We start from the raw sequence: 14,464 nt of genomic DNA, 5'->3' as shown, positions 1-14,464 counted from the left end.
TGACTTTTAAGCCTTCTGACTCCAATGTTTATAGAAAGATATCACCATGATTGCATATGATACTTTGGATATACCTCAAGATATTGTTACCTGCTCTTTTTACACATCAAAAGCATCTTACACACACTTGCGTTAAAACTTATCCAAAATTAACCGTAAAAGATGGAGACTATAAACTTCGGGAATTAGAAAAGAGATTTCAGCATTTGAGTTCCTATCCATTTGCATGTGAATGACATATTTCTGTCTTACTGTGTTAGTGTTAACACTCTAAATTTTTACTTTTTGCTGCTGTGGAAGAATTCATAGTGATAAAACCCCATGATTCTATTAGCTGAATATATACACACATAGATTGCTTTTCAACAGCAAGTCTCCAGGTGAGCATAATGCTCTGCCTCATTTCAGACACTTATGTTTTTAGTAACTATAAGAAATTTATTTTAACAAATGAGAGCACAAAAAGAGTTAGGCAAAGTCACTTTGTCTCAGAAAAATCATGAAGCTATTTAAATACAATGAGATTTTAATATATTTAAAATATATCTTAAGAGCTTTACTAAATAGTTATATATGTATACATATATTGGCTAATCACTTAGTGGTATTTAATAAGCTCTACCCTTCTGAAATTTTTTTCTCTTCTTATAAAGCATGTGATCATACTTCCAATGACCACCTTCTTGCTAGCCTTTTAAATACTTCAGAAATTATATCCACTATCACACTGAACACAGTAATCTGGTCTGAAAGTCAATAATTTTATTTATTGCCCTCTATTCCAGGTTGACCTTCTTCCCTATTCACTTTTCCACTGGGCTGATTTCAATTTTGTTTCACAGTGGTATGAAACATTTACTGAAAAATGGAGAATAATTACTATAGAAAATGGAATCTGATACAGCTTGAGAAGTCTAGATTGACAACACTATAGCAAAAGCTAAAAGGAAGGCTCAAGGGAGAAAAAGTTATTGCTTGCCTTATTTCACATTCAGGTTTGAGCAACTGACGAGGGCTTTTCCTTCTGATTCATATTTACTGGCTTTTGTGAAGCCACTTCCTCAAAAACTTTTTATCTGGATATGCCATCTATGACTTCATTTCTTTTCTCAGATGATCACATTTCCTTGTAGTTAATGCAATAGGTAAAGAGTGCCTCTAATATGAGACTGAATGAATATCGAGTCTTCCAAAATATTAGGGTCAGGTATATCAGTTGATATATAAAAAGAACAATCATGTGTAAGAAGACTGGGATTTTTTTTTTCAGGCTTTCTTATGCTTGTCTTATTGCTATGACATCACCTAAGAAAAAAAGATCCTCTATTTTATATAACCCAGGCTGCAGCAGTACAGAATTCCTTCCTTAAAATGTAAAGTAATTACCTTTCTACCATCCAAAAATTTATGGGGTTTTAGTATTTGTCCTTTTTATTTGTGATACAACATAAATGCATGAACTTGTTTATTAGGTCAGCTGAGATTTTAAAGAAGATTATTAAGAAAGTTAGTATGCTAGGATGAAGAAGACAAAGGGAAATAAGAGTAAAAGAAGATTGTGACTTTAACAATAAAGATGATCTAATTTGTGACAAGAATAAAATGCACAGCCCCACATTGACTGCTAAATGTAATTAGAGAGCAGAACTAAGACTGTTAGTATTACTTTTTATATGTGCCACCATGACACATTATGTCCTGCTTTAAAACAGACATCCTGGAGATGTGATTGATGCCCTGAGCCTGTCAGTGTTTAAGAGGGATTCGAAAAATGCCCTTAAAAATATGTTTTAACTTGGTCAATCCTGAATTGTAAAAGCAGTTGGACTAGATGACTGCTGTAGGTCTCTTCTAACTGAAATAAACTTGGAGGTATTTCAGTTGAGCTGTCAGTTGTGTCACCTTTTAGAGAAATGAACTATTTTCCTAACTTTTTATAGGTGTTAGCCACTGTACTACATTTTTACATGGGCTATTTAAATCCCATTATAAGCACTGTGGAATTACCTTACTTTGTTGTTATCTATAGCTTGTGTTGCATCTCTTCTTAAGGCAGTTCTTTTTAAAACGGGGGGAGAGAGGAGAATTAAAAAAAGATAGTACCTCATGGTGATTTTGTATCTTTAGCATTTCTTGTCTCACAATAACCATTAGTAAATAAGAAATACAGTGTATTAGTAAAACTTCTGAAAAACTGAGCAAAATGTCAATTTTAAATGTCATTGAATGTTTCTTGCTGGCAACAGAATAATTTGATACAACTGCAGCCATGGATATTTGTGGCTGTCAGGGCTGATCTCAATAAAATGTCAGCTTTTAGTCTGAAAAAGTATTTCTGGTGTGTGAACTAATTTAAGAGTGCTAGTAAACTGCCCCTACATTTTCTATCATATTAGAGATAGCATGCTCACAGGAAAATAGCTTTCAGAGGGCAATATTATAATGAAAACAGATGATCTGACATTCTTTGTTTAGAGGTGCTAAAAGGTCTAGTTACACAAAATAGTATGGATTACTAGTGCATGTATGCAAATTTCCCAATGCTATTACTGAAAGTTATAGGATGTTCTTAAATCTCACTGTTGTAAGTGTCCTTTGCCTGCACAGCTCTTGTAGGGATTCTCCAGATGTGGTTGCTAGGCAAGGGTTAGAGAAATAAGAAGGCTTGTTTGCCTATAGTTTCCTCCCTCTTAAAAAATTGAGTGAAAAAATACATAGGGAAAGATGGTATTCCCATAGGAGGCTGAGCAAGAGTTTCTTCCACACAATGAATGGAAAATACTCCAGGAGTGATGCTGAAATTGTCAGTCAGGTCATGTAGCCTCTTAGGTACGACAGATAAGCTTTGGACATGCGAGAAGGTAAAAGTTTAACTAGCAGATGGCTGAGGTGGTGACCTGTGTGGGAGGAGGCTGTGAGCTACCACATGCCATTCACAAACAGCATCATGTGAAGCTGGTATAAGCCATCTCTCACATGCCAAAATTCACACTATTCAGAGGAACATGTGATGCCTGTTCTCAGAAATATTTAAAAGTGACAACTGCTTTGGGGCAGAGATGCTGCTGGGTACATGCTACTAGAGATGCTGTTGGAGGGACTGTTGGAGGCACTCTTGGAAAGAGGCCCTCCCTGCCAAGGGACCTGTACTTCCAAAGGGACTATGGCCTGTGGGTGACACCTGCTGCAGCGAGAACACCTCAGAGGGGTTGGCAGCCTCTGAAAGTACTATTCTGCAGTAGGGAACATCTTTGAGGAACTGTAGCCCAAGCATGACCCATGCTGGAGGACAAACATTCAGAAACAGGGTGATGTGGAAACCTGAAGAAGCAAAAAGGAGAAAGATGAGTAAAATGCTAAATATATTGGCAGGGGAGGTGGGGGAAAGCAAAAAGAGAGCACATACCCCATTCTTGTGCTTCCTCTCACCTCATTGGTACAATAAGGATAGCCACAAGGAAGTTGAAAAAAAGAGCGGGAGGGATAGGTGTTTGAAGTTTAGCCTGATGAGAATGAAGTAAAATTGCTTAATTAACTTAGTTGATTGTTTGTATCTTCTTTCTTTTTAATTCCTGAATCACTGATCAGAAGTTTGTGTAAAATTGGTAACAAATTAAGTAAAATTAAGTATTAATTTCCTGAATCAAAACTGGTTTGACCACAACAATGTACTGAACCCTTTGCTGTCACATAATTGTGAATGATTTATCTCATAGCCAAAATGCCCATTTGAACTAGTAGTGCTGACCAAGGGACAGATTAATGCTTAATTACATAAAAGCTGTATACATATCATAGCTCCAGTCATATGACAGTCATGAGACTGGATGTGTGAGCAGCCATCATCACGTAGGCAGTTGCAAAGTCCTCATTTATTCCAGTGTAATCATTATACAATAACATAGAATAAAAAGGCTTGAATAAAATAGTGCAGCCTATTAATCCAAATAAAAGGGCAAAAAAGAGGAAGCTGGGTCAGCTGAATTGACCTGGCAGTCTCCATGTGGCCTGCAGGTTATGATCAGGAAGAACTGTGACTGTGTGAAATCCTTGAAGTATGGTTTCATCATTTTCCTTCCACAAGTACAGAACAATTTCCTTCCATGGTTAGAACTGCATGCATGAAGAAGTTTCATAGAGCATCTGTGTGATACTGAGGTCCTGTTGAGAACTTAATCACAAAGTTTTAGTTATTTGAACAAAGGCAGGAATATAAAGTTTGCTGAAAAGTACGTTGTTTGTTTAAACTGTGTAAGGGGTTTAACCATTTAAAAAAAAAAAAAATGGATTTACTTTTGTTTTGCCATACTGTGCATTTCTCTAGGAGTATTCTAGTTTACCTCTGACTGTTCATTATATTGTGAGTACATTTTACAACTTTCTGTAGCTTCCAAGGTTAGAATCATCTCCAACCAACCAATGTACTGATTTAGAAGAAAAATACATGTTACTGTATCTGTCTGACCTTGTCTGACAAATCAACCCATTGCATATTAATAAAAAAAGATAATTTATTTTCCCATTATTGCTACTATTAAGCATTTCTAAATCTTTTTAGAAAAAGATTTTCTCTACATTCAGTAATACTTGGGCAAACTTAACTATTATATCTGGTAGCAACGCTTAAACTGGTAGAACATAATGTTATCATAAATGACAACTTTCAATGCTCTGCTAGAATGTATTGCATGTTTAATGCAAGATTTAAGATTGAATTTAATTCAATTAGTCTTCTGTAGCCAACTTGTTAAGAAATGTTAATTTTTAGAGCATTTATGAGTGCTTAAAACTTACGATTATGAATAGAGCAAATAACAGTATAAAAAATAGGATGAGTATAAAATCAGCAATATTAAAATAAATATTTATAGGCTCTATATGCCTTGTCTTTTAGGTAGTGACCAGGGTAGCTGAATAGGCATGGTGGGGATGTGCACAGTTGTGCCCATGAACAGATAGAAATATCACTCTTCACTCTTATGGGTTAGCAAAGGAATTTAAACATAGTGCTGTAAAATAAAACTAAATAAAACTGTGATTCTGTTTATATTAGTAAGCCAGAAGCACCATCCTTAAAAATTTCCCAGGAATAAAGTGTAACACCCACCTTTTTTTTTTTTTTATTTCTCCCTGGTATCATTTTGTATTGTTTATTTAAGGACTGCAAAGCAATCAAATTTCATGGTGTTACTTACTCATATCTAGATGCAGTGATGCTCTAAAACTAATTCTTGAACAAACCAAGCTGATTAAGCAAAACTTTTAAACATGCCGCTCACACAGAAAAATTACATATATTTAATGAGATTATTTTTAATGTACCATTATTTTTATACTGTAAAACATAGATGATATTGCACACAAATTATACCTCTGTTATTTTCTATATAAGTATGTTTAGTTTGTTTTTAAATAGACATTTACTAGCTAACTGCAAAATGAAATATAGTAAGAACAAGTTTGATATATGAACAACATGCAAAATAGCAACGGTGAGTAGGTATAAAAAATACCTGTTATCAAGAAGTGTTTATAAATAATGAAGCCAAAGGGAAAACAATCCCATGGGCTTCTAACACGTTATTATTTTGCACTTTATTTATTACTTGCAGTATTTTAACTGCTCTTGTATGGTTTATGAATTCCCAAACATTATTGATAAAAAATAATTGTTGTCAAAAGAAAACACTGAAATAGCCTGAAAGGTGTGTATTGTTGTCACTTCATATTCTCCAATACAATAAATCAAATATTTGTAAGATACTATGTTGTCTTTGTATCTGGTTAGTTACACCATAAATTTTCCTGAAAAAAGTTCTAGTGATAAGCCAAAAGCCCCATATTTATTAAGTGAAGTAGGTGGTAGATGTAGTATTCTGTCATTGAAGAGGACCGCAGAAACACCCACTGATCTTCTCATGCCTAAAGCTGTGCATCCAAAGTCTAAAGGTCTCTGAGCTGCCATGGCACTCACATGACTGTACACAGGCACAGAGCAAAACCCCATTCCAGCTAATAGTCATGAGAGCATTAGTCCATTCTTTGAGAATACAGGAGCAGAGCAATGCTCTATCATGCAAGAAACAGTCAGCCTTTTTATTGGTCTATTATTTTTTTTTTTTTTTATTATGACTGTCATTTGTATTCATGACTTTATATTTTCCTCCCTTTATTCAGCTGTTCCACGCACAAGTGATACACAGTGTAGCTCAGTTCCTGAGCCTAGATATGGAAGGAGAATTGGCTCTGAGTTTTCAGCAGGCTCTGTTGTTCGATTTGAATGTAGTCCTGGCTATCTGCTACAAGGCTCAAAAGCTATCCGATGTCAGTCTGTACCAAATGCCTTAGCTCAGTGGAATGACACAGTGCCAAGCTGTGTAGGTAAGCAATTACATTTACGTTGTCTGCTCTGTCTCATGTTTCTGAATTAGGAATCAGGAATTGTTTCAGAAAATAGTATTTAACCCATATATTCACTCTCCTTCGATTAATATCAGTCATGCCCAATTTAAAAAAGCAGTTTTCCATATCAAGAAATAATTGAGTATCAGCTGGCTCATAGGCAGTATATTGTTTCATATAATGATTTAGATTATATGAACAAGTGTGATGCACATTTTCTTGAACATTCATTATTTTCATGACTTATCTACAGCTTGAAATACAGGACAGAATTTATTCTCCAGAAGTGCCTTTGCCTGTTTTATTACACAGCACTTGTTGTGTATTTCTATCACACATAGGATGATTACTTTCTCAAGCAAAAGCATAGTTCACATTGAATAATCATAGCATTGTTAAGTATAACTAATTTTCTTAATCTGTCAATAGACCTGCACTGAAATAATGCTTACCACTCCAAAGTATTTATTGAAATGTTTTACGTTCTCCCTATTTGGATTTATATCCAAAAGTCATCGCCATTCCTAGAATTTTACTCTACAATCAACTAGAGTGTTCTAAAAATAAATATAGGTATCCAATTTTCTGTGTATTCTTGGTTTTATTTTTTTTTGTTCTGTTTTCTTTAACCTTAAGGAAGCAAGTGTGTATATGGTAAAAAATATTTAATCTACTACACTGCTTTATCAGCTAGATTCAATATTGGAACTGTCTTGGGCTGTGGGTAAATTCACATGATTTCTGTCAATCATGTTTGTGTTTAATGTTATGGCTACAGTTTGTTGTTACTGTAAGGTATGATGTGATTAGGCTCTGATGCTGGGCTGTTTTAAGCTGTACACATGCAAAATTAAGGTCATTTCTGAATTGTTTATTCAGGCAGGTTGTCTCATGCTTGAAATCATTAATATATTTTATATAAGATTCATTCTAAGTTCAGATGATTGCTTCATGTCTATGTGTTTATGCTACAAAATTAAATTATTATAATTATCTTGATCTTAGTAAAATTATTACTATTTCTCTGTTCTCTAAAGTAGTTTGTGTAATAATCTGTGGTAATACTTTCTTTCAGTGCCATGCAGTGGGAATTTTACTGAGCGCAGAGGTACTATTCTTTCACCAGGTTACCCTGAACCTTATGGTAACAGCTTGAATTGTGTGTGGAAAATCATAGTGACTGAGGGATCAGGTATTCAGGCAAGTCTGTATTCTGTCAAGCATGGATTATTAAGTACTTTGTTTGTTTATTTTTCTAAAAATTTCATAAATTAGTAATCCTATAATGGGGGGGGGGAGTACTTGAAATATTAGTGCTCTGGATTTCTCATTATTGTTCCTTGGTTAGCTTTATATGATGTTATTTTATTTTCACATGGGGATATGAATGAGAAATGATTAACAAGCTGTTTTCTGTTTTAATTATGTAGTATATTGAAAGCAGGTCCTGATCCTTCAATCTGATATGCAAATACCAACTCTTTCTATCTGCTATGGTATTATGAGGCCCTTGAGAGCTCTGAAGCTATCTTGATTATCTGCTCATTTACACTTTGAGTAATTATTTAAAATGATGCAACATATAAGCAAAATCCTTCTTACTTATCTAATGTCATATTTTCAAAGAGTTAATACAATGCAAAAACTGAATATTGATTTTTTATGTACATTTTTTTTCACTGATGCTTCTTTTGTTTGGATCTCTTTTCTTTGCTACGTGTTCTCTTTTTTTTGATTTTGTTGGGTTTAGAACATTTAAAAATGCACATGGCTTGTTGGCCTAAAAAGGTTCTATGGTCCTGTTTTACAGATCCAGGTCATCAGCTTTGCCACTGAACATAACTGGGACTCTCTTGAAATATATGATGGTGGAGATATGACAGCACCGCGACTTGGGAGCTTTTCAGGTTAGGATATGCCATGATTTAACGATACAGTTTTATATATAGATACATATGTGAGAGAATATGTCTTTATTTGCCCACACATATAGACGAGAAGTACGTATTCCATCATTTCTGATACCCTTAATAGATGTTCTCATTTCTGAGAGACTTCAGGTGGTGTAAATATGTCAATATTCAAATTCAGAGAGGTTTTCAGAAGAAAATATGACACTAAAATATTTAACTTTGATTAGTGGAATTTAGTTGATAATACTTTAAAAAAAATCCTTTCTTTTATCTTTTCTGCCCTTCTCATAGAGAAGATACTGTGATATAAATTGGCACTGACATTCAAGGAGCTTCCTTTGATAGCTTTGACTTATCTTTATTAGCCTGCCTTTCTCATGAAAGAGATAAAGAATTCAATCTTCATCTAAACCCACCAGACCCCACAGAACAAACTGAATAAAACTGGGATATAACAAAAAGAGATAATTAGTTGTTTAAAATGTACATCAAACACATACACTTTTTCTCTTTTTATATGGGACATTTTTTTAATAGAATGAGTGTGTTCTGTAAACCAAACCAAGAGAAAGGGATTAAGTAACTTTTAAAGTATAGATGTATATTGGATTAGTAAGGAAATGAAGAATCAACTGAAAAACTTTCTGATGAATATAATGCCATAAGGTGTGGCATATCCCTTTGGTTAGTCAAGGGCAGGTGTCCTGGCTGTGTCACCTCCCAGATTCTTGGCTATCCCCAGCCTGCTCACTGGTGGGATGGTGTGAGAAGGCCATGGCACTGTCTAAGTGCTACTCAGAAACACCTCAAACATCCCCGTGTTATAAATATGGTTTTGGTTACAAAACCAAAACACAGCACCATGCCAGCTACAGTGATTAACTCCATCCCAGACAGGCCCAGTCCAATAGATTATAACATTTTATATTAAATACTAGTAACAGGGCTGTGTGGTAAATAAGGGAAAGGAAATTATGAAAATAAATCTACTTTTGGAAGTGAATTATTGGCCCCATTGGATGAAGAAGAGACGAAATTATGCATTTAACAATACTCTATTTCAACAACACTCAAGACTCAAAACTCTTCCTTGTTCTAGAAATCAAGTCTGTCATCTTGCTTTAACTTAAAAGCCTTCCTACTTTCCAGGGAAACTGAAAAAGACAGCTTTTTGTGTTAGAAATATTTAATTGGAGATACAGTAGCATGGATTTATTGTGGATTTGTCTCTAGTATAATGAATGTCAGACTTAAAATTAAGAACTATATTTTTGCATGGGAAAGAATATGTAAGGAGGACATGAAATCTTCTGTTCTCAAAACTGAACCAATGATGTGACATTGAAACTGAATTCCAGGTATGATTTCATGAGTGGTAAAATTTCTCTCTTACTAAATTTTTTATGAAACAATTGTCTTCTGATTCACTCTCTGTGGATTCCTCTGTCTTTTAAATACACATTCAAGAGGTAAAGGTGTATAATTACTAAGAACTGACCAAATTGTGCTAATTATGTCACAGAGTTGACTTGGAAAGGTGAATTCACTGAGTCTGTTTCTTTTTGGCAAATCACTTCCAAGATTCCTGGATGACTGAGATTATGTGTTTGACGTCCTTGTGCTCCACGCAGCCCTCTTCTCTATACAGCATTGGCTGCACGATGTGTAGAGCAGATCCTACTGTAGATCCTCTTGTAGACATTTGTATTTGTAGGAGACCTAACTCCTTTGGTTTTTTCTCACAGGGTAAATTCTCTAGCCCTTGATCATCTTTATGGTCCTCCTTTGGACCTTTCCAATCTATCCTTATCCTTCTTGCATTGTGAGAACCAGAATGGGACACAATAGTCCACTCACAGCCTGACAAGTGCTGAGAAGAGCAGCATGCTCTGTCTCTGCTCGTAATGCCCCTCTGGATGAAGTTTAGGAACCTATTTGCCTTATTTGCTGCAGCAGTGCGCTGCTGACACGTATTCAGCTTGCCCACTGCGACAGTCCCAGGTCCTTTCAGCAAGGCTGCTCCCCAACCACACAAATCCTAGCCTGTAGGAGATTATTTCGCTTATTCTAACAGACATGCAGGGCTTTGCACTTGTCTCTGTTAAAGTTCATACTGCTCTTGCTAGTCTATTCTTTTAGTCTCTCCAGGTCTCTCTGATATGTAAGCCCCTCCACTCAGTTCAGTGTCACCACCAAACTTGGTGAGAATACTTTCCATCCCACCAACCAGCTAATTTCTGAAGAAACTGGAGCAGTGTGGGAACCAGTATCAGTCCCTGCAGCTTCCATTTGTGACAGATAGCCAGCCTGAATGATGCCACTGAATGTGGCAATTATGAGAATTAAAAACTAGCCTCATTTATTTCCCACAGTACAATAGGATTTAACTTCTCATCTTGTTGAATACTACCCTTTAAGGAAGTAAAAGACTGGTGTTAAATGTTACCAGATCCTACAAAGGAGCAGAACAGTCCAGTGACTTTTGCTCATTAAAGAATATAATAGTCATTATGAATTAACATCCTCATTGTTACAGGACACCTTAAACATCTTTAAATACATGTCAAATTTTTTATGGATACTGTTGAGGAATACAGTTGGTGCTGGTAGCTGCATGAGCACCTGCAGTTCAAGCTGCTCATGGATCTCTGAGTGATGCAGCCTGAGGCAAGAGGCCTTGAACTGCCAACACCTTGCACAGCAAGGGCCCCAGGGACCTGTGGTTCAGCCTGGTGAGAGGGCACTCAGAGATATGGCAGGAGCTGAGAACTAGGGAGGAAGAGATTTTTGTGAGTGGTGAAACTCTGAGGGTGCAAAAGCCCAGGGGCTTCTTGGTTGGGATTCTCCTCAGAGGCATCAGCTTCAGCTGTTTCAGTGTGAGTTCACTGTGAATAAATGGCTTTATGGGATGAGGCATCTGAGACTGATATGGGAGACCCAGGGTGAAATCCATGAGGAAACTTGGTCTGACTGGGAGGGTGGGGTGTGCAGGGAGTGAAATAGGGACTGGTCAGATCACTGGAGCTGCCCACTGTGAAGAGACTGTGGTCCCTGCCGTAAAAGTCTCTGGTGGTGAGACTGTCACCATCCTGTCTGGATGGTCAGACAGGAAGGTTTCCTTAAAAGATACTATGAAAAGTCCATTTTCCAGGAAGATGCTTTGGTATTTTCTGTACTGCGGAGTAATATTGTGTAATGTGAGTGCTCTTACTGCCTGAATTTTGATACTTTTTCAAAATTTCTGTGTCAGACATTAAACACGTTCCTTAAAGGCCAACTTGTCATCTTTCAGCTCCTCTATTTATAGCAAGATTTTGCCTAATTAATCTTTTAGATTTAGAAATATTTACCTGTTCCTAGTTTAGACTGTAGAATTACAAAGATAATTCTTTTCAGCATTTCTTTTTAGGCCCAAGTTTCAGGTTTATACCTAGGCTGCTCACAGTTACTATAGAAACAGAAAATGCCCCACAGAAAAAGAGAATTTTTCTTATATATCCACCAATCAAGTTCATTAGTTACTTGATACTGTCTTTGAGGGTAATCATAGAAAATGATGTAATTTTTAGCCTCAGTGGGTCTTCCAGTTTTAGACAGTAGAATATAAGTTACATGGTATCATGTGTTAATAAAATAAGTGTTTGTCAGGCTTAGCAATTCCAGTAGCAAAGACAGTACCCTGGGTTAGTGATAAGCTTGTGTAGCATACACAGTTTTATTATAGATATTTGAATTAGGAAAAGCTAGTATATTGTTTGTTGTTTTTGGGGTTTTTTTTATGTGCTGCTTCTTCATTTTCTGTCATATCCTCTGAATTAGCATAAGCAGTTTAAATATTGTTGTGGGAAGTACACACAAAAAATCTGGACTGCTTTGTTTTGTACTGAGGGTTTTATAGAAATGTGGGGAAACACATTTGCAAATGGCAGTTGAGCCATATAAGTTGTCATAATCAAATCCTTTATTTATGTGTTTTTTTCTTTCTCTTTGCATCTTTATTCTGTCCAAGTCAATAAAATTTCCTCTAAACATGATGGGATCTTGTTTGATTGTACTTACATAGCCTTTTATTGTAATGGCTTGTAATCAAACTTTGCCTACAACTTCAGGAGAAAAGAAGGCAGAACACAGCAGAATATTTGAGATTCCCATGTAATGAGAAAAAAAAAAGCCTCTCTGACTCAGCCCTGGTTATGTCCTTTCAATACAAAACTCTGATCACCATGCTATAGTTTATTCTATAACTTTTATTTTTCCAGGTACAACTGTGCCAGCATTGTTAAATAGCACCTCCAATCAACTTTACCTTCATTTTCACTCTGACATTAGTGTGGCAGCAGCCGGTTTTCACTTGGAATACAAAAGTAAGGCTCCTTGTTTTTTGAAACTTTCTTGGGAAAAGCATGTGTATAGAAAGGGAAACAGATTTTTGCTTGCTTGTTTGGTTTATTTTTTTTCTTTCCTGACTTTCAAGCCTTGTATAAATGGCATCTATTAAACTGAAATTTTTAATAAAGTGACATTTGAAATTGATGGAAAGCAGCTTTCACTAATTAACACCACAGAACAATTCAACCTGGCAATTCATAACAGCATTTTTAAAATGTGAGGTTTAATGCTGATGTGGTTTTATCAACTTATTTCAGTTTAGTTCTGAAGTTTAGGTGACAAAAAGTAAAAGTTAATTTCCCTGCATGGAAATAGATAAAACAAGAGAAGATAATATATTTTTTCCTATTAATATGTGTATACATTTATGTCTTGTAGTTCTTTCAAACTTGTTCTTTTCCTTCAAATTATTTTCTCTCAACAAATAGATGTAATAGCAAAAATCCAACATTTTAGTCCCGGAGCTACAGGAAAACACAACAGTTATCTTGGTAAATCACCGGTGGTATAAACAGAATAATCTAAAAATTTTCATAGTGAATTCTGCTATATATCAACTTTTTATATATTTTTTGAGAAACTTCATTCTAAATTACAGAGGTGTGGAGTTTTAAACATAGCAGATTACCTCATATAATCATATTTAAGTCAATCACATTTGCATTATTACATCTCTCCAAAACTTAAAATACTATAGAATAATAGTAAATTCAGTACATGTGCTTGCATAGCTCATGTGATTTTAACTGGAAATAGGTATTGCTAAGAATATTCTACTATTTAAAAAGTAATATGATGAGCTGACAGTCTGAGGAGTGCTTAGATGAAGTTCAAAAAGACAATCCTTATAATTTTTGAAGCATCTCTTTTTTCAAAGGCCATTCAAGAATTTTCTTGAAAATTGAGTTAGCTTTTATATTTCATTGAGTCCTATAATATCTAAGAATGGCAATGTTGTTTTTAATATATTGAAGAAGTACATATAAGTAAATAAACATGGATGATTTTTAATAAGTTCTATTTAGGATTGTGAATAAAAATTTTAAAGAACATATAAAGCTGCACAGAATTTTGAAAGACTAGATTTACAGTTCATAATAAATATTTTAATCTGACTGTAGTCACAAGACAGTTCTATGTTTTCATTTAATTCCCTGCATAGTTCAAATATTTATATGCAGGTATGTTGTAGGGTTTATTTTAAAACAATCATTCTAGTGGTGATTTAGAATGAAAATACAAATATTACTTTTGCAGGAATTTTCTTTCTAAATCTACTATTTAGAGAAATATTTTCGTTTGGTTGTGGTGGTTTTGGTGTGTGGTTTTTTTTGTTTGTTTGTTATGTTAGGATTTTTTTTGGTTTTTGTTCTGTTTTGTTTTTGTTTTTGTTTGTGTTTTGGTCTGGGGACTCCTCCTCCACAGTTGGTCATCTTGTTTTCCTCCTCTACTTCTCTTTACCCTTCAGTGAAAGTAAAATTCCACATGAAGTATAAAGAAGTACACATTAATTCTAGAAAGTCACAGAATGAGCATTTTAAATTTTTATTTTACTATATCAGTTTTATTATCCCTGCAACTCCTGAAAAAAACCATGTTCTGTTAACAAGTGAAATCACTTAGATTGATACTTTTGCTTGTCTCTTAATTGCCAGTTTCCCAACTGTGCTGTGTTAAAGCATCTACTGGACTTCAGTGTTGCTAATATTTCAAGGCCAGTGTTTCTTAGAAGTGCACCTTAGCACAAGTCAAGGTACTGT

The 14,464-nt window shown here is 35.1% G+C and overlaps 1 protein-coding gene across 1 annotated transcript in view; it reads left to right on the top strand.

The window, feature by feature from the left end:
* The window catches only part of CSMD1 (CUB and Sushi multiple domains 1), a 1,087,660-nt gene that overhangs the window by 933,682 nt on the left and 139,514 nt on the right, over positions 1 to 14,464 (top strand). Inside the window, exons 34-37 of the mRNA XM_058836707.1 lie at positions 6,178 to 6,381; positions 7,478 to 7,602; positions 8,213 to 8,309; positions 12,575 to 12,679. Of these exons, the coding sequence (XP_058692690.1) occupies positions 6,178 to 6,381; positions 7,478 to 7,602; positions 8,213 to 8,309; positions 12,575 to 12,679 (531 nt within the window). The remainder of the gene's footprint in view (positions 1 to 6,177; positions 6,382 to 7,477; positions 7,603 to 8,212; positions 8,310 to 12,574; positions 12,680 to 14,464) is intronic.

The sequence above is a fragment of the Poecile atricapillus genome, chromosome 3 (genome assembly GCF_030490865.1).
Source record: "Poecile atricapillus isolate bPoeAtr1 chromosome 3, bPoeAtr1.hap1, whole genome shotgun sequence".
Lineage (NCBI taxonomy): Eukaryota > Metazoa > Chordata > Aves > Passeriformes > Paridae > Poecile > Poecile atricapillus.
This window is presented reverse-complemented; position numbering and strand designations above follow the sequence as displayed.